This window comes from Anneissia japonica, unplaced genomic scaffold (assembly GCF_011630105.1).
Source record: "Anneissia japonica isolate Jap-2015-1 unplaced genomic scaffold, ASM1163010v1 scaffold287797_len360924_cov175, whole genome shotgun sequence".
Lineage (NCBI taxonomy): Eukaryota > Metazoa > Echinodermata > Crinoidea > Comatulida > Comatulidae > Anneissia > Anneissia japonica.
The window spans coordinates 328,216-355,443 of NW_022720147.1; the positions used below are offsets into that span (position 1 = coordinate 328,216).

At 32.7% G+C, this 27,228-nt stretch overlaps 1 protein-coding gene across 1 annotated transcript; it reads right to left on the reverse strand.

Moving 5' to 3' along the window:
- Window positions 1–980: 980 nt before the first annotated feature.
- Window positions 981–27,000, reverse strand: LOC117111263. Its single transcript, XM_033254174.1, has 13 exons — window positions 26,995–27,000; window positions 26,019–26,303; window positions 24,623–24,737; window positions 13,261–13,803; window positions 12,057–12,101; window positions 11,138–11,548; window positions 10,335–10,727; window positions 6,974–7,057; window positions 6,211–6,594; window positions 5,597–5,743; window positions 3,511–3,564; window positions 2,901–3,353; window positions 981–2,781 (listed from the first exon to the last, which is right to left on the reverse strand). Exons 1-13 carry the CDS (start codon window positions 26,998–27,000, stop codon window positions 2,264–2,266), a joined length of 3,438 nt encoding a protein of 1,145 aa, XP_033110065.1. The 3' UTR covers window positions 981–2,263.
- Between the last annotated feature and the right edge of the window lie 228 nt (window positions 27,001–27,228).

Sequence of the window (27,228 nt, forward strand, 5' to 3'; positions counted from 1 at the left end):
GATTAGGGGATTGTCTTCTCGTGTATTGCCCAATCATCACCAGAAGAACCCCCACTGGAAATGAGTATTTTATCGGTTATCCAATCCAACCCGATGGCTGTTTTGTTAATTAAATTTAAACAAAATTATTCAATTAAAAAATTTAATATATTGTCAAGCACTACGTAACTGAATAGACTAGATTTGTAACCAAAAAGAGATGTCTTGAGCTTTGTCTAAAGATAAAAATTGAATATAAAAATAGCAATTAAAAATTCAAAACCAATCACAGCTTTCAGATTTATGCGGCACTCATTTTTCTAACAGTGGCACATATTAAATAGTGCTGCATCCTGACTTATAGAGTAAAATAATGTAAAATTGAAACAACAATTTAAAACTAATTTTAAACTATGAAACATCATGCTAACATTGATGAACAAGAAATAGCTACACAAATAGCATAAAAATTAAGGAACTGGACAGATTCCCTATAGGCTAAATACAAGCAAGATTGCGTATACCTGTGAACTCACAAATAATGGAAAAAAGAAAAGAAAAATACAATTCTAACAGCAAGAATATTTACGGTAGGTGTGATGTTTTGACCTACTTGACGTGTAATCATACCGAATACTTGGTATGTTCCCAAATACTTGCGAAAAAAGTTGCAAGTGATTCAGGAGGGAATCAAACCCCAACCTCTAGATAACTAGCCTGGTGCCATAACCACTAGACTACCGAACTTGTGCTTAGTGACTAGTCTTGAATCCAATCTCCAATTAGCAGTGGGTACTGCAAATGCTATTTCGATGCGAGTTTGCATCAGGAAAATATCATATTAGACTTGCCACAAGTCTCTAATTTATGGATTTTTCGTAGTACATTAGCGCATTTCGGAAAGTGCCACCAGCGGCAGTTTATGTTGAGAAACTTTTTTGATGAGAATTAGAAAAAAAAAGAATCCCAGAAAAAGTATACTATGGAACGCCATGCAAATAAGTAATATGGAACGCCATTTGTGCCAAAATCGATTTATTCTTAAGCATTTCAACTGATAAGACAGATTAGGGACTGGAACCCAGTCTAATATCATAGGAGCACTGATCTCTACTATAAGAGTTGGATTGCTCATCGGTCAATCATTATGCAGAAAAAAGTGAAGCCACCGACGCCATGTTGGGGGCCCAAGTGAAGTACCAGTTTAGACAAGTTTCTTTTGACATTTGTTTAAAATATTATTAAACGATTCTTGCAATACTTTTTAATAATAAATTTAAACTTAACATAAGGATTTTTTTTTTTCAAATCATCTAAGCGCCTGTTTATGCAGTTTACAAAAGCGTGAACAAAGTCACATTGTTTTAGTGACGTCAATCACCAACAATGCAACTTCGTTTGCACTTTTTGAAACTGCACAAACAAGCGCATTAGCGGTACTGTAGTGAAAAAAACATTCCATAAAATTTAATTTTTTTATTAGTATGTATTACAAAACGCTTCATAATTCCTTGCCATTTTACCTTAAGGAACTCATTCAGCTCCGGTCAACATAATGCAGTAGAACACTTAGATTTACGTCAAGCTCTACGACACTTTCACCCTCTTGGAGCCGCACTAAATACGGAGAGAGGTGTTTCCGGGTTGCAGCTCCTAAACTTTGGAACGCACTTCCCAGTACCATTCGAGAATCAACCTCCCTTGCGGTATTTAAACTAACACACCTTTTTCAAACCTTGTAATTTTTTATTTTGTTTTTTCATATTTTTGTTACGTGTTTCGTATTTAGTTACCCAACACCATTAGAGCATCTGTGAGTTGTGATCTTGCCAACTGCTGCTTAATTGCCAGTGGTCTCAAATTGCAGGAAAACGATCGCAATGGTGTTGGCTCTTCTGCAATAGTGTCTCTTCTAACTTTTAGTTTCTGTGTAGCCTAGGATAGCTTTGTTTTTTCTTGTTTTTCCTTGTTTTGCACATAGAGACCATGTACTTTGCGCTATATAAGTCGCCAACCATTACCATTACCATTATTGCAAGAATGGTTTCTTTTAACACTAATTTAAACAAATGACTTGACTAGACTGTTATGTAACTTTAGTATTTGAAAATGGCGCCAGTGACTAAAAATTAAAACTATTAATGAGCAATCCAGCTATTATAGTAGAGGTCAGTGCATAGGAGTGATGTTTTGGCCTCCCTGACATTTAACCTACCTAACATGTCAGGTACGTCAAGACACTCCTGTGACATTTTCCTGACGCAAACTCACATCGAAGTAATATTTATGGTGTCAGATTATTTTTATAAAGTAGATGTAGTGGTTTGTATTTCTCTATTTTTTCAATAGAAACTCCAACATTTTGTAATATTAATGTCAGATTTTTCCAGTCCATATCAAACTCTTTTTTTGACATCCTTGCATTGGCTCTGTGTGCAAGCTTTGTATTTGCATACCGATGTATATGAACTAAGTTAGCAAGTTTGTCAATGTAATCTTCATCTGGTTCTGACCAAAAAGAGTCTGGAAGTTGATTGCAGTGGCGAATGATTTTCATCATGATAGGAATATCAAAAGATCTAATGTCTGCTTTTTTTGAAAACATTTTTTTCTTTTGTTCTGGAAGAAGTTTTGCTTTCATCAAGTTATCCTTTTCATCCATCAAAAACTGTCCAACGTCTTTCTCTTGTATATTATTAACTTGAAGAACATAATTCCTCAATGCTTCGGTACCAAGTTCCAAAACAAGCGACATAACTGCTTGAAAGTTTTGAATTTCCTCAAAGTAAACTGTATTCAAGCCTGTTTGAAATTAAAAGAAAAGACTTAAATACCTTATTTCTAAACATTAAAAAACTATTTATAAAATATTATAAAATCCAATAAAATTTATAAGAATTCAATTTAGAAATTTTATTTACCTGCATCAATATCTGTGAGAGGAACACCAAGATTAAATAAGACTTCTTTGATTCCATTCCACTCTTCTTCAAATTTGTTGGTTGATAACCTTTGCTTTATGTTCTCATCCAATGTGTTTTTATACTGCATAATGCGAATAAGATTTGAAATGACTGGATTATATAACTGGATTCGATCTGGTTGTTCCCAATCTTCATCAAGATATGTGAATCCACAGCAATATCGGATCAATGTCATAATGATTGAAATGTCAAAAGTAATGAATTCAGCATCTGGTGAGTAAATCTTATGTCTTAGTTTTAAATCTTTCATTTGTTTAAAGCTTCCCTTTTCTCTCTCATTCTTCAGGAATGCTTTGAAGAAGAATTCCGTCATTTTCTTGGTTCCAAGTTTGATGACCAGTGACTTAATAATCTTGAAATTCTCTGTTTCATCAAATTTTAGTTTTGGATCTATGAATTAATGATAATGCTTCATATTAGAGTATTGCTGTTTTTAAAGTAATTCTATGTATATTTTTAGAGTATTTTTCAAAATGCTCCAGACACAGATAGTATACTGTATATGTAAACATTTTCTACTACTAAATGCAAGAGTAAGAATAATTACCAGTTGATTCTGCAGTTGTGCCACTTTCACTGCTACAACCAGAGCTAGATTTATCTGCAATGCAAAATACAGTATGATTTGTTATTTAAACCTTTGATTTCTAAAAGACAATAATATCAAAAAATGATACATTTCACCAATGGGTTACGAATTTATATATTTCATGTGTTGTCCAATAATTACCAAAAACAGATAATGTATTTATTTGAATAGACAACCCGCTTTGAATAAACGCTCTCTCGTATAAATGCCCCCATTAGAGTCTCATTTGGAATAACCCCCTTCCTAAAATAACTGCCCCGAGGCATTTATTTTTTCCTTGAATAAATGTCCCCTGAATGAAAATATATCTAATGGAAGCAACATCATTCTTAACACTCTCTATTAATGTTTTTACTCCAGTAGAATCATGTAATAACACACTGTGATGGAAAATATGTGTTGTACTTTAACATTTACAGTGAAATTAAGGGGCGTTTATTTAAGTATATACATATCCATTTTACACTAAATTACATTAAATGCACCCTCAAAAACCCTTCTCAACAATAAACGCCCTAGGGCTATTCAAATAAATATGGTAAGTTTGTTGGAAGAGATGAACAATTTTCATAGCCTCAAATATAATGAAAGAATAATAATAATAATAATAATTTGCGATTTGTATAGCGCCTCCCGTTAGACCAACCTCGAGGCGCTTCACAACAATGGAAGGAAACGGACAAGAGAATAAAAAAACCATGAACCTAGACTAACAAAGAAAAAAGAAAACGCCTAAACGAACCAAACCAACACTGCACCGTTTATCGGCAATTTAAGGCGTAAAGCCCGCCGATGCATGACTCACAGGTGCTCAAGTGGAATAATAAAGTTATCATATCTTATCTTATCTTTGGAAGCTGTTTTCTCAAAACCTACATGGCTGATATCCAATGAATTAAATATTCATAACTTCGCAAAGAATCATTAACTACCACTTCTAAATTGTGCTTTTGTTATTCCACAATATAAATGTGCAGCTTGTTCTTGCTCTTTCTATTTTTTTTTTGTTCTTGGGTCGTTCGTTGTATGTATACTTTGTTTTTATAGCATATAAACTTTATTGCAATCTCTACAGAATCTTGATTAAGATTAGATAAATACATTTGAAATACATAATTTGAAATACAATATCAAAAAAATTAGAGCATCAATGATGCTGTAGCCCACTCGACAATTGTGTTGTTTAAGCATTGTCGGTGGTGGGAGTTGGTGTGCTTGTGGGGTGTGTCATTACGGTATCCGACCAGTTGGTCAAAATCTAAAAAAAAACAACAAGTAATTGAAATCCAATTAAGATAACCTAGAAAAACTAAAACTTTCCATATGCCTATGCCACAAACATCCATAACGTTCAAGAATCAGAATTTTAAACTTTTTCAGGTGTTTGCATTTTATAAAAGAAGATATATTGAAAAACATTTCTGCAAAATATCAATCAATAAATTTAACTGATTAGTACATTAAAATTATTTTTAAAATAAAAATCTTAATAATAAACTATTAATTTCGGAATAACGATGAAAGCGGTTGCAATTGTAGTGATAATGATAATAATAATAAATAATAATAATAATAATGATAATTATTTTAATGGTAGTAACATTGATAATGATAATAATAATAACAACAAACACTTTATTAATAATATTGATGATAATAACTTTACTTGTACTGAACCTTTTCATGTATATTTTTACATCTTTTTTGTCTTTGTAATGACAAGAAAAGTGTTTCCCTTAGTGGAATAATAAAGTTATCATATCTTATCTTATCTTTGGAAGCTGTTTTCTCAAAACCTACATGGCTGATATCCAATGAATTAAATATTCATAACTTCGCTATAGTACTCAACCAATTACCATAAAAACCCACTGTTTTAAACCGATTCTAACAATACTAATACTCAATTTTGAATTTTTCAAACAAACAGCTGGTTTGGTAGAGTGGGTCACATATTTTCAGGATTTTTTTTTTTTAATTTCACCACATATATAGTATATAAAAACATTTCCTACTAAACTGCTAAGTGAAAGAATTTAATCACCTTCTGGTTTTGTTGATTCTGAGGTCATGTCAGTTCCAGTGCTATAACCAGAGGTATTGCTTGATAGAGATGTTTCTGAGCCACTCCTCTTCATATCCTGATCTTCGGGATTGTATGAACTGTCACTGTAGGTTTTCATAGATTTATCTGCAATGCAGAATACAGTATGATGTTATTTAAACAACTAGGGGTCATAAGGTTGCGATGCAGCAGATCTTATGCATAGAAAGCAAATTTTCTCTTATTATATTATTGAAAAATGTAATTCATTCCTAGTGAGATAGTTAGTGTTTTGACAGATAATGAATTGTAGTCCAAACTGGAAAAACACCTTAACCTTCACTCTGCAAGTTTGAAGCCCTCTGCAGCAACCAATGATTGGTTAGAAAATGGTCAAAGAAGCGAAAGCTTAAAAGAATCAAGTAAACTTTTCTCCACAACAGGAACAAACTTTTAATTAATAAAAAAAAAAATGCACTGATTTGAAATTCAGACATACTGTAGCTACGATATTGCAGTTTTTTGGAATTTTTCTCCTTTTAAAACAATTTTTCTAGCCTAATTTAAAAGTACTATAATATGTACAGTACTTAAAGTAAACAATTTGCACCCACCATAGGTTTCTTCCAACTTTTCAACAAACTGTTTTTCCCATCCATTGGCCACAGTAAACAATTTGAAATCAGGAGGTACAAAAGCATCAAATGATATTTTCACTGGTATCAACTTAGCATGATGAAGTGTATTTTCCTCCAGCATTTCTTTAACAACATTTGCAGCAGAATTTGAATGGAGAGTCACTGATTGTGTTGAAAATCCTAGAATTACTTTCTTGCTTTTCTCTATCTTTGTAATTAAATTGTCTTTGTTGAGTTTACTCAAATCTTGCTTGCTGGTGCACTTGATATCTGGTATCCTTTCCTGCAATTTTTCCATCAGATTATTCTCCCATTCTGAGTTGTCACTTATAAAACAGAAGTCATACATGTCATTCTGAACTGCAAAAGAAAATAATCCATTTAAATGTTCTTTGTGTTCCATTTATGTAAATTTAAACAGTAATAATTCTTCCATTTTATTCATTTTGATTTTATATATTGGTATACCTGACAGCAATTTAGGTAGCTGAAGGTGGTGGGATTGTATGATAGATGTTTTTTCCATGTTTTATTTCATTTTCAATATAAACCATAAATCCTTAATCATGAACCATACAGGAAAACAGTCTATGCAATTTATAGCTCATCCAATATAAACAGCAAACAATTATACAATTACTATGTTCAGCTACACACATTATTATGTACAGGACTAGATAAATAAATAATATGGTAAACTAACATAGAAAGTATTTAATACAAAACAAGTATTTAATACCTTCCTTTGAGTCTTTCACATCCATCTCTGTTAAGTTGTCAATGGATGCATCTGTGTTTCCTTCACTAACTTCCACCTGAGGTTCTATATTCAAAATAACAATATTAAAAACTACAGGTGGGTGGGGGGTGTCCTGACGAGGGGTGGGTGGGGGGGGGGTGTCCTGACGAGGGGGAAGACTTTCCACAGGAGAGCAAAGTGGGCGTGGTCAAGCGTCACTTAAAATGTGTTAAATGTAGCCCAGGGGCTAAAAATTTTTGACAATTTAGGGGTTTTTTAATCGATTTTAGGGTCTACTAATATGTACGAAATAATTTTTTTTCTCCCTGATGAATTGTGGTTTTTTCTCCCTTATAGGGGGCCCAGCTCTCCTTGATGGCGGCCCTGTCCTCCCTCCCCAGCCCTCCACCGGTACCACATCTACCGTGAGGTCGGGTATGAAACCTTTGTTGTGCAAGTCGCTTGTGTCCTTGGGCAAGGCACTTTATCCATGTTGTCTCAGAAGTTTGCAAATTGCGCTAATATATTTCATGCAGCAAATTTTGGAATTTCCCCTATAGGCATTATTCCAATAACTGGGGTATAATGTTGAAAACACTCCAATTCCAAGACTTAAGTGTAGAGTGCTATATAAAAACGTACATATTATTACATAGATTGGTTAGGTTTTATATTGGCATATTTATTACATTATGCATGTATGTTTGTTGTCTATGTTTCTGTCAAGATGATCAGTCAGTGGCATTCTAGAATATTCGACACAGAGTAGCTGAATGGTGGGAAAAAAATAATTTTGAGTGGGGCTCAGGATCATGTAGTTAAATGGCAAAAAAAGTGAAATGAGGTTAAATACTTTAATGTATTTTTTGCTCAGTGAATTTCCTGTGGGGTTGCCTGAGAGAGGGGCGCAAGAATTTTGGTAGGCATTCGCTCCTCTGTAGATACACCACTGTGATCAGTCAGTAAGAGCCATTTGATAATGCTTGTGCTCTTGGAAAGTAATCTACATTGAAATGAAATAAAATAAATTGATTATGTAGTGCTGCATGCATCACAAATAATCTGTCTTTGCTCAAGATCCATAATCAAACACCAGCTGTCGTCATATTCTTTTCCTGGACTGTTATACCATCTACTAATGATTTCTACATCATCTGGTACCAGTACCTTTCCTAGCTTCATCAGTTTTTGTTGATAAGCTTTAAATTTTGAAGTTTTTTAGATTTGGGGATGACGGTATATGAACTCTAATATCTTTTGCCAATTTAAAATGTTCAGTAATCTTTATGGTAATATAAAAAATGAGATCTGTTGAACTCAGATCATCACAAGAGTTTAAGAGATGCAGCAATTCTATTGTTTTGGAAGCTTTATATGAATTACATCTAGTTTCTATACGGTCACTGTACAGAACTTTCAACCTGTTGATACATTTTTGATTGTCATAAAAGTCTGAAACAACAACAGTTCCTTGAAAGCATCTTCAGATATTCCTAGGACGCAAAAAAAAATTGACTCAATACATATAGGAAAATAATATATTTAAAATAGACATAAGACTTATATGAATGCCACAACCCCTGAACTTTAACCACTTGATGACTTACTAGAATAGATTCAATCAAAAACTTTGTATAGGTATTATTGCATCAAAAGTGAAAATGGAAGTAGCACAAACATTGCACATTGGCTTGATTATGAGGTGACCAGGGACAGACAGTTTATGTGTCTATGCCCCCTCGGTTATCATCTGACAATTACAGATGGCGCAAAGGTGGAGGTGCATGATGGGTCATTACAAAAGTCTAAAAAAAAAAAATACAACACCAAACATTTCCTGAAAACCGAATCCCATGTGGATACTGTATTAGTAAACATAATGCAGTAAGGCAGTATAGGGCATATACACACGCTCCCACTGGCAGCCTATTTTCAAATTTTGCGTGTGGGTGTGTTCATTTAAAGGAGCAATGGAATTTAGTCAGTTATCCTGCAAGCAAAATAAATGACTCAGTACTTAACCAGAAAAAATATAATGCTCACTGTAGACATTTCAGTTTTGGACAACCTAAAATTCATGAAGCGGACATTCCACTACGGCCCATCGTTTCTTCACGAGGATCACCAACCTACGCTCTCACCAAGTATCTTGCTAGGATAGTGTATCCACTGGTAGGGAACAGTGGTCATCATGTAACCAACTCTCAACACTTTGAGAAGACCATCCAAATGTTTACCTTGAATCTACAGACACTCTTGTTAGCTTCGACATCAAATCACTATTCACAAATGTAAAGGTCAAGGAGGCTTGTCTAATAGCCACACACCTTCTAGAAGAGGATCACACTCTCCAGGAAAGAACTGATCTGAACCCTGAACAGCTTCACAATTTACTTTTACAGTGTGAATCTGTACTAGATTCAAATTGCGCGACCAGTTCTTTGAACAAACAGAAGGCACGGCCATGGGATCGCCTTTATCCCCAGTCATTGCCAACATCTTCCTCAAAGAGTTTGAACAACTAGCGCTTCTTTCAGCTACCAAACAACCAAAACTCTGGCTACAATACGTCGATGACACTATCATTATTTGGCAAACAATACAATTGCTACAGTATGTCCAGTTTCACACATTATGGTGTAAAGGACTAGGTAAATCAATAATATAGTGAACACAATAACATAAATATTCTATTGCAATATAAGTATATAATACCTTCATTGAAGTCTTTCACAGCTATCTCTGTTAATTTGTCAATGGATGCATCTGTGTTTTCTTCCCTAATTTCCATCTCAGGTTCTATATTAAAATTAACAATAATCTAAAACTAGAATGAAGAATACACGTGTAGATTCATACTGATTTATATATAGATTTTATATTTACATATTGCCAACATCTTCCTCGAAGATTTTGAACAACTAGCACTTCTTTCAGCCACCAAACAACCAAACTCTGTCTCCAATACGTCGATGACACTATCATTATTTGGCAAACAATACAATTGCTACAGTATGTCCAGTTTCACATATTATTGTGTAAAGGACTAGGTAAATCAATAATATAGTGAACACACTAACATAAATATTCTGTTAAGTTGTCAATGGATGCATCTGTGTTTTCTTCTCAGGTTCTACATTCAAAATAACAATAATCTTAAAACTAGAATCAAGAATACATGTGTAGATTCATAATTGTATATTGATTTATATATAGATTGTATATTAACATATTAATAATGTACATGTGTGTTTTATCGTCTATGTTTCTGTAAAAATGATCAGTCAGTGGGGTTTCTAAAATGTTTTGACATAAGGGAGCTTGTGGGGGATTAAGTAAATGGCCAAAAAATAATACCTACCACACTTGTCAATTTTTTGTAACAGTTTGTCAACAAAGAATTCTTCCCACACATCACACAGAAATGATTCAAACCCAGGTGGTACCACACCATCTTCTGTTATCTTGAATGGAATGATCTTGTCGTTGTCAAGTGTCTTTGCTTCCAGCATTTCTAAAACAACACTGTGTGCAGCATATTTAGAATAATCAGTCAATGACTTTGGTGAAAATCCAACAATTACGTTCTTGCTTTTTCCTATTGTACGATTAATAGTTTCAGGTTTGCCCAGTCTCCATTTTTTCATGAATGTGTAGTTTAAATCTGGTCTTTTTTGTTTCAATTCCTCCATCAGGGTCGTCTCCCATTCTGGATCATCACTGATGATACAAAAATGATACAGATCACATTGTCCTGAAGAACAAATAAGTATAACAACAAATTAATAGATCATTAAATTAAAATTTTTCATATTTATCAGCATGTTGATACCATATGAATGATCTGTTCAATAATATTATAGTACATTGGATATAATATTTATTTCCAGGACAGGAGTATAAATGCATACTTGGTAGGATGTTGCCTGGCAATGAATGTACTTGTATCTTGCCTTACTGGCAGTAATGTCTATGTTCCCCAAGTGGAGGAAAAGGTTGCAGGCTGTGTCGGGTTTGTCAATTTATGGATCCAGTGACCAGAGGTTATAATGTTACAAGTCTTTAAAGACTTTCTTGTAAGCACTTCAATGATGAGAATTATACAATACCATTTTTGAATTCTAATAATAATTCAAATCATTATTACACCGGAAACTCTCTCACCTTTTGCTTTCAGCTTACTGAGGGCCACTTCATATTCTTCTTTTTCAATATCTGTTGACCATCTATCAACAAATTCAGCTTGAAGTTCAGCTGGTAGTAACAGCTTTGCTAAATCTTGGAGGAGCTCTTTCCTCAAACTAATGTTGTATAGATTTTCCAATGCATTGTGATCCGACACAGAGAGATAAAATATCAAAGATCCGGAGCCTATTCCTTTGACAGTCACCGACATTTTCTTAAAATGCTTTGGAATAGGTGCAAATGTAACAACACATTCAAAAGTACATTCTGCTGTTAGTTTCCCTTTGTTGTCTACAATATTTTCAACTGACACTAGAGGATCTTGAAATGGCTCATCTTCAGATTCATCATTCTGACTCTTGCGCTTGCGATCCATTCTCATGCATATAGCTTAATCAAAAGAAACATGTGTTTATATCAACATCTTTAATTTTAACTCTTTTGAAAGTCACTTGAACAAGTTGCGTAAAGACAATACATCCTATATATTATTATATTATTATTATTATACTAATAGTATTACTATATTAGGCTACAGTATACTGTAGATCTTTATACAAAATAGAAAAATAACTCTGTGACAGACCAGATTTTTAAAGTTATTTTAAATAAGTAACTGAACGGCATGAATTTTACAGACTCTCAATATTTAGTTTCATTTATATTTATCTTTCTTTTACTGGATGTTCAGGCTCATAGAAGGCTTTCCAGTAAAAAAAATATCACGTAGTTTATTCAAACCTTCATAATGAACCAAAAAGTGATATTTTCATTAAAGTAGTGACAATGAGAAAATATGTACAAAACCTACTACTATATATAGATTTTGTCTGGGGTGAAATAGCTCTGAAATCAGAGTTGTACTCATATTAAAAAATACTATGAATAAATGCATTACTTTCATCATGTCTGCCTGCAGGGCTAGAAGGTGCATTTGGAATATCTGTCAATAAAAACAGAAATATAGGTCAAAATGTTTATATTCTGCAATAAAATACACAAAACAATAAGTCAAAGCCTCTACAGTTCTGGATAATATCAACAATATTAAATAATGAATTACATTACAATCATCATTATATGTTTCAGTTGTTCACTGTTAGTCAGCTCTCTGATTGTTTCCATCAATAAATTATTAAAAACTAAAAAATATTAATACAATTTTTAGATTTACAAGCATTTATATATTGGCTTATACACATTTTTTTTTTAAATATTTTATAGTTGGATTTTTTTTGTAAAATTCTCTGAACTGTACTTTTAGGATCCACTTTATGAGCCAACAAGTGCAAATTTATTATTTTACACAATTATAATTCATTATTTAACATATAATTAAATAGATCACTCATAATTAAAATGCATTTTATAGTGAATCTTAAAATTATATGTAATTGTGTGATTTCATTATTTATATTTATATATTCAAGCAATTAGGCAATGAGCTCACTATTCTAATTATATATAATTTAAATTAGGAAAGGACGATCATAATTATTGTAATAATTCAACGATTTTATAAGGAATTTTTTAGGACCTACATTATTATGAAGAACATGTGCAAATTTATTATTTTACACAATTGTTTATAATTCATTATTTAACATATAATTGAATAGATCACGCATAATTATAATGCATTTTATAATGAATTTTGAAATCTAATTATATGTAAATAATTGTGTGATTTCATTATTTATATAATATATTCAAGCAAGTATTCTTTATATGAGTTTACGGTTATATAAAATTTAAATAAGGAAAAGACGACCAACAAATATTTTAATAAGTTCACTGATTTCATGACATAAGTATTAGGAAAGTGTAACTTCCATTATATATAAATAATGAAATAACTAAGAATTATTTACATATAATATATAAATAATGAGTTGACTTCAAACTATATAGTGGCTTGTTACAAACCATTAAAAAATACACTATTATAATGAGTGATCTATTCAATTATGTTAAATAATGACTTATGTAAATATTTGTGTTTAATAGTAAATTTACACTGCGCACCTCATACCTTATTTCAGCATAGTTAGCAGTCAGCATAATTGCAGTATACTGTAAATAAAATAAGACAAATTCTGTACCTTCTGTTAGGCAGTTCACAGCTCGCGGGATTTCAAGTGTTTTCATATCTGTAGTGAATGTCTTCATCTTTTCATCCTTATCACAAATATGTAGTTTGTTCTCAAGAACCATAATCAAACTCCAGTTGTCTTTGTATTCTCCTGAAATATTATACAATCCACAGATACTTTTTCTATCTACCGGTGAGAGTTCGTGTCCCAGCTTTATCAGTTTTTGTCGATGAGCAGTGAATTCTGTAATTACAATCTCTTTTAAATCTGGGCATCGGCATTTTGGTACTTGTTCTTGTATTTCCTCTTTCAAACCAAAATGCTTAGTTACCTTTATGGTGTCATACAGTATTGTGATATTTTTTCGACTCAGACTTCCATATATCTTCAATAAATTAAGCAAATCTAATGCGCTATCAGCTTCACTTAACTCCGACCTACTTATTATATGGTCGCTGTACAGAACTTTCAACATGTTGATATATTTGGAGTTATTGTTGTAAAATTTTGAAAAAACTGACAACAGTTTATTGAAAGAGTCCTTTGAGATTTCTAGAAAATAAACAAATGACTTAATATTATACTATGTAAATCTATAGGACAAAATACTGTATAGGCCAAAATACTGTATAGGCCATGGGCTGGAAGGGCGTCACCGTGCACCCACCCCCCACCCCCCACAGTTAAACTTCTTTGGTATCATTTTGTTCATACGGGGATATAGAACAAAAAAATTGATGTTAACTAGATAAATATATATAGGGATGCATTGTATGTACTTGTGCCATTTATAATGGTCGTTAGTGTTTTATGATCAATACTTTTTTTGGGGTAACATTTATGCCCATAACATGTGAATTAAAAAGCTCATCAATATTATTTTGGTAGCAATGTGTAGCTTATGTTATGTTTGATTTTTGCTGTGTCACCATGTTTTTCTCATGATTTTTGCTGGATGTTTCCCTTTGTAAATTTTTGCTTGTAACCTGTACTACAATTTAGTTTTGCTACAAAGTACATGATGGCCTTTACAACTTATTTTAGTAATCTAGTAAGGAATGATAATTGCAATATAAATGATGATGACAATTATAGTGATGATAATGATAACAATAATAATAATAATGATAATAATAATAATAATAATAATAATAATGGCTGTGATAGTAATAACAATATAATATAATCTCAAAGCAATATTTAGGTCTACTGTGAATGCATTCCTTTTTAAATGTCCTTTACCTTTCATGAATTGTATATTTTTATATTTCTCGATTGTTTTGATTGTATTTTTACCTTGCTGTTTTGTTTGAAGTAAAAATAATGAATGAATGAATGAATGTTTCCTAAATTATAAATAAAATTAATCCGACAATTATTAACGTCAAAATTTTTGCATAAAATATCCATAAACTTCAGTTTCATCTCTAATTTTGGATGTATTTGATACAAATTGTGCTTTTCTTGTACATATTGATATATGGAATACAAAAATTTAAAAAAATTAAAATGCATTATATACTATTAGCATTCCTGTTGCACCCAACTCCTTGAATTCTTTCGGGATATACTTTTGACGACGGCGATCCTGTTGATATTGTATACTAAGATTGCCGTAAAGCCTTTGACATGGTACCTCACGAAGGATTAAAAACTAAATTGAAAGCAGTCAGGTAACATTTTACAGTGAATATCCAACTTTCTCTGTGGTAGACGTCAACGTGTCTCTGTTTAGGGTAACTATCCGGATGGTTACGTGTGACTAGTGGAGTCATCCAAGTCTCGGTAATAGGCCCAGTGCTTTTCCTGATATTTATCAATGACCTGCTTGACTCTATTAGTTCAAACGGGAAGCTATTTGCAGACGCAAAAATATATCGCCGCATATGCACTCTTAATGATGCTCATACACTCCAAGAAGACCTAAATAAATGGAGTAAACAATGGCTTCTCCAGTTCAATAATTAAAATGCAACGTCCTACATATGAGATCATAAAATCCTAACCACACCTACCATCTTGGAGACACTGAACTTTCTTACATGACTGAACAAAAAGACCTAGGGATATCGATTACAACTGACCTCAGATTTAAAAGTCACGTGAATAAGATTGTAGCAAAAGCAAATTATGATTATAAAAGAAATGGAAAGCCCAAAGGCGAGCTAAAAAGTTATAGACCTGTCTCTTTAACACCTGTCATATGTAAAATGGTTGAAAAATTAATTTTTTATCGGATACGAGAACATCTAGATAATAATAGAATTATTTCTGAAAATCATTTTGGTTTTAGACCTATGTATAGTACTGAATTTATTCTGTTTAAAACATTTCATCATTGGACTCAGGATTTAGAATAAAAAAATTGTAAATATATTGATGTAATTTTTCTTCTGCATTTGATAGAGTTCCTCGTAGCAGGTTAATTAAGAAACTGCATAATATAGGCATTAATGGAAATATCAAAGCATGGATTACTGATTTTTTATCAAATAGATGCCAAAGGGTAATTTACAGAGGAGAGAAATCTCAGTGGGTAAATGTAACATCAGGTGTACCCCAGGGATCAGTGTTAGGTCCTCTTTTGTTTCTGATTTATGTCAGTGACATTGTAAATAACATTTCATCCTCTTTGTTTCAATTTGCTGATTACCACACTTTGTCACATCCTATTCATTTAAACAATGATGATATAGTTTTACAAAATGATTTAGACACAATTAATCAATGGTCCATTGTAAATAAGTTACCTTTAAATCCATCCAAGTGTGCAGTGATGTATATAACTAGATGTAAGGATACTAACCAAAGTGATTATTTTATTGGAACAGAAGTTGTTCCTCGTGTAAATAAATTCAAATTTCTTGGTGTTTATGTAAGTTATCATGTCATACACATATTAGAAAGTATAATACATACTCCAAGTATTGAAATACACGCCATCGTGTTGGGATTCAATCCCAACACGATGGCGTGTATTTCAATACTTGGAGTATGTATTATACTTTCTTATCTGAGATTAATCAGTGGACCTTTCGGTTTTTGGAATACACATATTAATTATGTGTGTTGTAAAGCCAGAAAGCTTCTTGGATTTATAATCCGATCCAGTAATGTCTTGGGTTGCTATGTTAAACCTGTATAAAGCTTTACTACTACCGATTATAGTATATTGTGCTTCTATGTAGGCACCAGTTGAAAAAATCACATTTGAACTGAATCGAAAGTATTCACAGAAGAGCGACAAGAATAATAATGTTTTGAAAAGAATGTTTTATCTATTGAAGATGCATTTAAAGTTCACAAACTTGTACTAGGTTTTAAGATTTTAAAAGGGTTTGTCCTCTTCATTTTCTCGTTATGTAAATAGTAGTCAAAGATGTAAGGCTAGACTTATACATTGGAATGCAAAGTCTAATACTTTTCTTAATTCTGTTTATGTTATATTCCCACGAATATGGGAACAATTACCAATAGAAATTCAAAATTATCAATCAATTTCATTATTTAAGTCTGTTCTTAAAAAACATCTTCTTTCAATGTATTAATTAACTAATTTCAATTAAAAGTTTTAGTATTTAGTTAAAATTTGTTATTTCTATTTTGTGTTCTATGGAGCGAGTACATTGATTGTTTGGGCTTTCGCCTATTCTCGCATCCTGGCTAAATTGTTCTTTTATGTCGAATAAATATTATTATTAAGCGTACCTTTACTAGACATGCAAAATGTAAATCAAAACTAATCAGCCAAGCATGATGTGGGCCTGTTCCATTAATGATGGGGGAATCAATTTTCACTGCAGTCCAATGCCATGAACAACGCTTCCCAGTGCGTGTGCTAATTTTTAATGGTCAGGGTACCATGATCACAAGCCCTATGCTAGGCATTATAGGCTAGGCCTATGTGGGCTGGGATTTGCAACAGGGTTTGGGACTAGGCATCTATAGCCTAAACTATTGTAGGAGCCTGGTCCTAGGCTAGGCCTATAATATAGTAAAATGCTGTATAATTAGTCATATGATTACCGGTTTACATTGTACCATGGAGGTATTATCGAGAAGGAGATAACTCGAAAAAGTTACGTGGACGCAGCGCTGTGCAAATGAACCAAGAACAAAGCTGCTGCGCAGCGCGTGAAGTACGTTTGCGCAATGCCTTTGAAGTCTGATGTGTTGCCTGCCACCAAATGCTCACCAGGCTTAGTTTGCCAAAAATGGAGAGCACGTTATTTTCTCAATGCACAGTACTTACAGTCAATCACATTTTTTTTTTTTTTTTTTTTTTTTTATCTTCAAAAGACATGACAAAGATTACAAAGAAAGAAGTACATTACAATATTTAAGTGGTTTTTTTTTTAACATTAAATAAAAGCAAAAAAAAAAATAGTAAAGAAATAATAAAATAGAGACATGAGTCATTCCTTAAAATTGAAAAAAACCACTTTCAAATTTTACAAGTTATTTTCCACAAAATCAAATAGATAGCAGTACAAAATATCCTTTAAATTCACACCTTATAATTTTTTTAAAATAACAAAATCAGAAAACTATTGTAAATAACGGTTATAATTATTGCATTCTCATCATTATTTTTTTAAACACCGTTTTCTCTTGTAAATATCTTTTCTTTCTTTTTTTTTTTAAATCCATGGAAATATATTATTTTAATAATGATGAGATATATGCCAAAAACCAGACAAAATTTTCAGGCAAATAAGTATATTTTTCTCCTTTTGTTGGAAATAAATTCAGAAATAGCTTTTAACAAACAAATTGTTAAAAGAGGCAGCCATGTAGGTTTGAAACCAATTGACAAGCAAATCTCATATAACTTATTTTTTGTTTGGTTTTTAGGCAGCAATATGATTTTTACATGGATTTTCATATTTAATAGCAAATAAGCCAATGGAGACAGAAAGAAAAAAACCAAAAAAAAAAACCCTTTTTTTCCCCTTCTTGCATATCATAAGCCAAAACCATTAGGCCTATATCATATGATTTATACATTCCCATCTCTCCTAAATTTTGTGGAAATACCTAATTTTATTAATAAGTACACCTCTAGTAGGTTTAATCTCCATTATTTTACAAGTAAAAATATAAAACTTGGTAATAAGTATTTCTGGCACACTTTAAACCAAATAACATGAACCAATTATCTAGGTCAATATTGAGCAATGTTTTTACGTATAACCAAATATCTCTAACATACCTACAATCCCATAAAAGATGCAAAATATTTTCTGTATTGCTTTTACAAAAAGTGCATCAAGGCGAAATATCTTCAAACTTTGAAACCATTTCATTTGTTCCCAAAATTCGATGAATACAGTAATTTCATATTGGAAATATTGTAATTTTGAATCGGTGGTGCATTCAAAATGTATTTTATAAGCAAAAACCCAGTCGAAATTAACAGGGAATGTAGTTTGAGTGATTCAGATTCAGAAATCGGTTTCGAGGAATGCTTACTTTTTAACTTACAATAAACAAGGCAAGTAGGTTTTTTGGCAGAAAAGAAGCAATTTATATCTTCGGCTGTATTATCAGATTTAAGTTCATCTTCATTTTTACATAATTTTAGCCAATCTCTTGGAATTGCTGATATTATTTTGTAATACGATAAAATACCAAACATGGTTTCAAATTTGGCCTTGAAGTTATTGGTGATCCGCTACACTAGCGGATCACCTCTTGTTATTGTCAGGATCATCATCATCATCTTTTTGGTGATCCGCTAACGTTAGCGGATCACCTATTGTTATTGTCAGGATCATCATCTTTTTTTTATTCTTTCTTTCTCCCCTTTTCTGTTCGCACGATATCTCTAAATTGCCCCAAGTTACGCACACGGTCGCTACATCGATCATTTTGTCTTCGCCTGGAATAGTCATGGTAAGGTTTTCAACGCGCTCAGACATGCGTGATGTCATTTACGTGCAATTTTACGTTTTTACATTATCGATCATATCAGCCTAACCAATTGCAATTTTGAAATCGTATTAAGTGAGCATTAACTTTGGGTTAATGTTGAATGTACTGTACCCTAATTTTACTCGTGCGCTTATTAACGCGCGCGCACGCATGCGTCAAAATTTCAAAATGCTCGAAATCACTTTTTGACTAAATTAGAGCACGTTTCAGGCAATTTTGAGCATTTCAAAAATTCTCATAATTTTCCACTACGCGCGCGCACTTTTACTTGCGCAGTACGTATGGAAGTTAGAAATTAGGTTTTTTTTACATATTTTGGGTTCCTGAAATTGTTTTCACAAATTTGCATTCTTTTCTGTCATCTTTTGGCCAATAGCAATGCCGTACGTGCGCATCAAACATAGGTATCTTTGCGCGTATTTGTGCCGCTATACAGTGATATTATGCTAAAATCAGACCTATTTTTAATCAGTTATAGGTCCTTAGGTTGAGAGGTGACCCCAATTTTTATTACATATTCTGAAAGCACATAAGTTGTAAATATGATTTTATAGATCATAATGGCTGATCGGACATTGTGACGTCATCATATTGGCATCTGAATCAAAGAAAGTGAATTAAAGCTATGACGTCATTTTTGAAAATACGCATTTGAGCGTATCCCGCTTATCCTTGGTCTATCGTCTTCCAACTTTGAGTAGGTTATAGCTGAGACAATTCTCTTTCATATTTTTGACTCCTTTTTACATTTTGATGACGTCATCATGGTCAGAAAAATTGTTTTTTCTGACCCCCTCATTTCTCTTTCTTCAAAACGTTGATGACCCCATATAATCTTAACCATTCGTCATTTCTGAATCATATTCAGTGAGCATAATCTTCAGGTCAAGGTTGAATGTTATGTACCTTCATTTTCCGTTCGCGCTTTTTAGCGTGCACGTACGCGTGCGTCAACATTTATATATGCATAAAACCATGAATATTTTTAATCAGTTATAGCTCCATAGGATGAAAGGTGACCCCCAATTTTTATTACATATTCTGAAAGCACATTAGTTGTAGATACGATTTTATAGATCATATTGGCTGATCGGACATTGTGACGTCATCATATTACCATTTGAATTAAGAAAAAATTGAATTTTTATTTATTTCGTTATTACTTTGTATATTCCTTTGAACGTACTCGCTTATCTTGATTGATTGTCTCCCACCTGTGAGTTCTCTTTCGGACGTGTCCCTTTATTTTTTATTTTGATGTCGTCATCATGGTCGAAAAGAATGCTTTTTTTGGAGCCTTCTCATCTATCTTCCTTAAAATATATAAACACATTGAAAATAGAGGGCGGCAGACTGTATTTCGACACTATCAGACCGATAGTTCGTATACTGTAAAGGCAAAATTTGTGTGGCATTACCAACCAACAGGGGGTTTTAAATTAAACTTGACAAGTTTAAATTCATGTGCCATTACCGTCTTCAGGCATGTCGTATAAGGTATTCGTACTTGTGCGTTAAAATTTTAAAATTGTTCATATCACTTTTCAGATAATTTAAAGCACGTTTCAGGTCATTTTGAATATTCCAAAACTTTCCAAAATTTACGCGCCGTACGCTCATTTCCACGCCCACAGCACGTACTGAAGCTGGAAATCACGTTTCGGTTATATGTGTTGGGTTTCTGACACTGTATTAATACTACCGTGCGCACGGACGTTAAGACATATGTGTACACATTCGTAAATCCTTAAAATGCTCAAAATTACTCTTTTCCTCTAAAATTTATTTTTAAAAAATGCTCAAAATTATTCTTTAAATAGAACATGTTATAGCATATACCACTTTTCTATCAGAACCGTGCGTGCTTCGTGAGGGTCAAAGTACGGCGGATCACCTAACTCGTCCTCAGTGACGAGTTCAAATCTAGTCTTCATCTTTTTTTGGTGATCCGCTAACGTTAGCGGATCACCTATTGTTATTGTACGGAATCATCTTCAACATTTTTATTCTTCTTTCTTTCTCCCCTTTTCTGTTCGCACGATATCTCAAAAACTGCCATGAGTTACGAACAATCGCTGTCAGCGAACATTTGGCTTGGTCTGGAATAGTCATTGTAAGCTTTTCAACGCGCTCAGTCATGCGTGACGTCATCTACGCACAATTTTGCGTTTTTACATTATCGATAATATCAGCCTAACCAATTGCCATTTCGAAATCGTATTAAGTGAGCATTAACTTCGGGTTAATGTTGAATGTACTGTTCCCTAATTTTACGCGTGCACTTCACTACGCACGCGTACGCGTGCGTCAAAATTTTAAAATGCTCAAAATCACTTTTTGACTAAATTAGAGCATGTTGTAGGCCATTTTGAGCATTTCAATTTTTATTGAAATTTTCCACTACGCGCGCGCATTTTTACGTGCGCAGCACGTACGAAAGCTAGAAATTACGTTATTTTACATATTTTGGGTTCCTGACATTGTTTTCACAAATTTCCATTCTTTTCGGTCATCTTTTGGCCAATAGCAATACCGTACGTGCGCATCAAACATAGGTATCTTTGCACGTATTTGTACCGCTATACAGTGAAATTATGCTAAAATCGGACCTATTTTTAATCAGTTATAGCTCCTTGGGTTGAATAGTGACCCCCAATTTTTATTACATATTCTGAAAGCACATAAGTTGTAAATATGATTTTATAGATCATAATGGCTGATCGGACATTGTGACATCATCATATTGGCATCTGAATTCAAAGAAAGCGATTTATAGCTATGACGTCATTTTTGAAAATACGCATTTCAGCGTAACTCGCTTATCCTTGATCGATCATCTTCCAACTTTCAGTATGTTATAGCTGAGACAATTATCTTTCAAATATTTGACTTCTTTTTAAATTTTGATGACGTCATCATGGTCAAAAAAATTGTTTTTTCTGACCCCCACATCTTTCTTTCATCAAAAAGTTGATGAGCCCATATCATCTTAACCAATCGTCATTTATGAATCATATTAAGTGAGCATAATCTTCAAGTCAAGGTTGAATGTCAGGTACCTTAATTTTCCGTTCGCGCGACTTAACGTGCGCGTACGCGTGCGTCCACATTTATATATGCATAAAACCATGAATGTTTTTAATCACTTATAGCTCCATAGGATGAAAGGTGACCCCCAATTTTTATTATATAATCTGAAAGCACGAGTTGTAGATACGATTTTTTAATTCATAATGGCTGATCGGACATTGTGACGTCATTATATTGCCATTTGAATTAAGAAAAAATTGAATTTTTATTTATTTCGTTATTACTTTATATACTCCTTTGAACGTACTCAGACCGATAGTTCGTATACTGTAAAGGAAAAATTCGTGTGGCATTACCAACCAACAGGGGGTTTTAAATTAAACTTGACAAGGTTTAAATTCATGTGCCATTACCGTCGTCAGGCACGTCGTATAAGGTATTCGTACTTTAAAATTGTTAATATCATTTTTCAGATAATTAATTAAAGCACGTTTCAGGTCATTTTGAATATTCCAAAACTTTTTAAAATTTACGCGCCGTACGCTCATTTCCACAGCACGTACTGAAGCTGGAAATTACGTTTCGGTTACATGTGTTGGGTTTGTGACACTGTATTAAATACTACCGTGCGCACGGACGTTAAGACGTATGTGTACACATTCGCAAGTCCTTAAAATGCACAAATTACTCTTTTGCTTTAAAATTCCTTTTAAAATGCTCAAAATTACTCTTTAAATAGAGCATGTTTTAGCATATAATACTTTTCAATCAGAACCGTGCGTGCTTCGTGAGGGTCAAAGTACGGCGGATCACCTAACTTGTCCTCAGTGACGAGTTCAAATCTAGTTATAATTTAAAACAGTACCTCCTTCATCTAAAATATCATTTACATATTTTACTTCATGCAAGAGAGTTGAAGGAGGTAATAAAACATGATTATTTGACTTATCAGACTATTACACCATATGATTTGATGCTTTGGATTAATTATACTCTCACTATTTGTAAAAATATGTCTGAAATTAAAGTATTTGAGTTTTTCCCAAATAAATTTCCATTCAAGTCTGTCAAAAGCGCTTTTAAAATCTATCAACAAAAGATGTCCAGGAATATCGATTTGATCAGTAAAATTAATTAGATCAAGTAGTAACCTAATATTTTCTCCAATAAATCTATTTTTCAAAAAGCCAGTTTGGTCATAATGTATAAGGTTTGGGAGAACTATTTTCAGTCTATTTGTCAAACATTTTGATAAGAGTTTATAATCTACATTAAGTAAAGAGATTGGCCTCCAATTGTTTAAATTAGAAAGATCTTTATGTGGTTTAGGAATTAAGGTAATTAAACCCCTTCTCTGAGAATCAGAAAGGCAACCTTCAGTAAAGCCATAGTTCAGAGAGTCCACAAGTACTTGTCAGACATCATCCCAAAAACGAAAATAAAATTCTGATGGTAACCCATCACTTCCGGGGCTCTTTACATTTTCCATCTGACTTAAGCAATTATAACATTCTTCAACTGATATTTGACCTTCACAATTGTCAATTTCATTTATAGGCACCTTGCCTTCAAAATTAGAAGGGAAAAACTCATCATTTTTTTCAACAGGCGGGGGATTAGAAGACACATACATCTCTTTATAAAACTCATAAATTTCGTTAAGAATTTGATTTTGTTTTGTGATATTTCCATTTTTTGTAGCTATGGATGTTACTGTTTTTTTATTGAAATTCCGTTTCTCCAATTCGAAAAAATATTTTGTAGGTTTTTCGCTATCTTCGATCCAGTCTACTTTTGAGCGAAATATTGCACCTTTTGCTTTCTCTTCATAAAGTGTAGACAAGATTTCCTCTTTTTTTAAAATTTTATTTAAAAGGGATATCGTGGGTTGATTGTGATATTTATTTTCTAGGGTCTCTAGTCCTTTTTCAATGTTTGATTATAATTAGAACTAATATATTTTTTTCTTTGCTTTTTTTTTTTTTTAATACTTTATGCAATAGCTTCTAATTTGGCACTTTAAAAAATCCCATTTCATACTAGGATTAAAGCTTTTGGATTGGTTTAGAGAATAGTTTATATAATCTTTAACTCCAACAATAAAATCATCGTCATCTAATAAGGACACATTGAATGTCGACCATCCTTTGCCTCTTCTTTGTGTGTTAGATGTAATGGTTAAAGTGATCATTGAATGGTCAGTTTTATAACCATGTATTATCCCAGTATTTGAAACTGTATGGGAAATATGTTTAGAAATAAGAAAATAATCTAACCCTACATTGGATTGAGTTTTCTCTACTATTATTTCGCCAGGCTTTTGTATTTGGTTTATCTTTTTGCCAGATATCAATCAAATTTAGTTCAATAATTATATTTAAAATGGCTTCACAAGTTTTTATTTTACCTGCCTGGCGACCACCATATTTGTCTAAAATTGGGTTAATGACACAATTGAAATCTCCTCCAAAAATAACATTTTCACAGCTGAAATTAACTATTTTTTCTTTCAGAGTACGGTACTAAAAAAAGATGGACATTAATCATTTGGTGCATATATGTTAATAAGTGTGTAACAAATATTGTATGACAAAATGTCTACAATAATGCAACAACCCAAAGGGTCAACATAGCTTTTTTCAATGGAAAGATCACTATTGCAATTTAGAAATAATGATACCCCAGCACTGTTTGTTTTTGCATGGTTAAAGATTGCAGTATAACCATATTCTCTTTGCCATTGCCTAAACTTTTCAGATCACTATGCATTTCCTGTAAAAAGATAACCAACAAAATAGCTCTCTTCTTTTCTTATGATCCTGTGTACCTCTAACGTTTAGACATCCAAATTGTAAATTCATTTCTCCCTATATAAAAATTTATTAGTAATCTTAAGGATTGACTCACAAAAAGAAAAAAAAAATAAATAAATAAAAACAAAAAACACAATTAAGTCATACACCCTAGTCCCTTTTATAACGGGACCCATTTACCTCCGAGGATAAGGACCACTAAAACAGAGATAGAATTAAATTAGGTCACTAGACAGCAAGCAAACTCGAACAAATCAAAATAAATGCATTAACCGTTTGCGTTAAAAAAAAAGATGAGAGAAAATGAGTACACAAAATCATTGTTCCAATGATCCCTTTTTTTTTTCTCAGCTCTCTCCAAGCTCTTATTTAAACTTATATGTTTCACCTGTCATAGTTCTCCATTTTCCAGCGCGGAATTTTAGCCAAATTCCCTTTTCATAAATTTCTTGTACTTGTTTCTTCCATTTAGCTTTTTCAGCAAGGTTTTCCGTTGTTAAATCATCAGAAATAAAAAAATGTTCTCCTTTTAGAGCTTTTTTACTTTTGGTCATGATGTTAATTTTATCCATGTAGCTTAACATTTTCACTAATATATGCTGTGGCTTGTCTCCCTGCATTCTACCTACTCTGTGGACTCATTCTATTTTACAATCTGTCATGTTGAAATGCGTTTCAAAAATGGCTTTAGCCACCGCTACACAGTTCTCGTTTTCCTTTCGTTTTACTCCTACTATTCTCAAATTATTTCTTCTGCTGAATCTTTCTAATTCATTTATTTTCTCTTGAACATCTACGTTGATTGAGTGTTGTCTATGAGTATCACGCTTAATTTCATCTGATTCTAATGCTAAAATGTTAACTTTTTCTTCAATATCCTCTATTTTTTACTTTGAAATTCCATGGAGGCATTAACGTTTGCTTCCAGAGTTTGTATGCTCTTTATTATTGAGGCTAAAGAGTCTCTAACATACATCTCAAAATTTGTACTTGCCTGGAATGCAGTAATGTGTCCTCGTTGTTGTCCATGCCTACGCTAACACTAACGTCGGCACCAGTATGCTCGGAAGTCACAGAGGGCTGGCCGTTGTCTTCCTCGCATAGATTCTCTGGAACGCATTGATCAGACCGGAGCGTGTACTTTCTTATTCCCATTGGTGATGAGAGGCTAGCTTTAGATGACTTAATATTACCTTCTAAACTGGAACTCTGTACAGTTTTCCCCTTCTTCGGGTTTCTACTCATGACGAACACAAGATCTTTAGGTTTAGTTCTCTAATCAAACATGGTTAATTTGTATATTAAATTACCACATGTGCTTTTTTTCTGGAGCGACCTATAACACACGTCCTCACTCAGCGAGCATGTTTAATCCTTAACAGTTCAACAGTCAATCACTATGGCTGCGCAATTGTTTCCACAATGAAGCTAATACATTGATCTTTCAAGAAATACCAAACATAATATTTTCCAAAAAAAAAAGTTTCGAATTTAATGAAATATTTACATCAGCTTTAAAAGTATGGTATATTTCAACTTGAATTTCCATAAATTGGATAAAACTCAATAATTCTAATTTTAACAGATATTAATTAACGAGTGATGGAGGATTATAATAAATCAAGTCATTTTAGGGGTAACTAGGGTTAACTATTTGAAAATTTAATCCAAAATCAGAGTAATTTTCAGTTTTACGCTGCCTTAGCTTTATAGTCGAACCAATCAATCTTTAGACAAAATTATAATGAACACAGAAGTAATTTTGACATAAATATTTTATGGAATCAGTTCCTGAAATATACAAATAATAACATACTAAAAGTCTGAAAAAATCCAATCAGGGGAACATTGTTCATTATAAAGATATTTAATGGGTTAAACCCTCGTGTGCGATCCAAAGGGGGGAACACATCGGTTTGTCACGTCAGAGGGAAATGTTGCCAAGTGATCTCCTTCTCAATAATACCTCCATGATTGTACCAAGGTCGAAATTAATGATCACATTTATTTTTTCATTGAAAATTAAAAAAACTTAAAAAAAAAAAAAAATTTAACTTAAGGATTTTAAAATATTCAAAAAAATTGTACACTTACACAAACAACGCGATAGGATATGAAGTTTGCGGGAATAATTGGTATTGTTACGGCAGTCGTGTAAGTTTTAGTTAATTTTGTAATTACCTGGCAACGCCAGTTACAG